We start from the raw sequence: 393 nt of genomic DNA on the forward strand, positions 1-393 counted from the left end.
ATGGTGCGTTACTTACGGGTACATGGCATGCTCCGAGGATCTTTGTGGGCACGGTAGTAGCCAGTGTCGCAACGGCACTCGGTGGCACCTGCATGAGGAGCGGCACTGTGGTCCGGGCATGCACGACATGCAGATGCACCCACAGCATCCTTGAACTTGCCTGGAGGACATACTGTAAAGAAGAGAAGAGCTTATAAATTCCTTGCCCAAAGTTTTTTTTTTCCTTTCACTCCTGTACAAAATACACGAATTAACAAATAAGATAATGTCACTAAATATTGCGCAAGGGCTCAGTTCGAGTGCAATCCGGGGTCAAACAAGTACTCAGTTACCATCACGTCCTTTTAAATTTTCCAGATGGATTGTAACTCCAACAGACGCAGAGTTGAAGCC

At 47.1% G+C, this 393-nt stretch overlaps 1 protein-coding gene across 1 annotated transcript in view; it reads right to left on the reverse strand.

Annotated features, from left to right (window-relative positions):
* The window catches only part of LOC119590580 (ephrin type-B receptor 1-like), a gene marked incomplete at its 5' end in the record, with an annotated part of 34,373 nt that overhangs the window by 18,048 nt on the left and 15,932 nt on the right, over positions 1-393 (reverse strand). Inside the window, 1 exon segment of the mRNA XM_037939255.1 lies at positions 17-172. Coding sequence (XP_037795183.1) covers positions 17-172 — 156 coding nt within the window.

Source organism: Penaeus monodon, chromosome 27, assembly GCF_015228065.2.
Source record: "Penaeus monodon isolate SGIC_2016 chromosome 27, NSTDA_Pmon_1, whole genome shotgun sequence".
NCBI classification, from domain to species: domain Eukaryota; kingdom Metazoa; phylum Arthropoda; class Malacostraca; order Decapoda; family Penaeidae; genus Penaeus; species Penaeus monodon.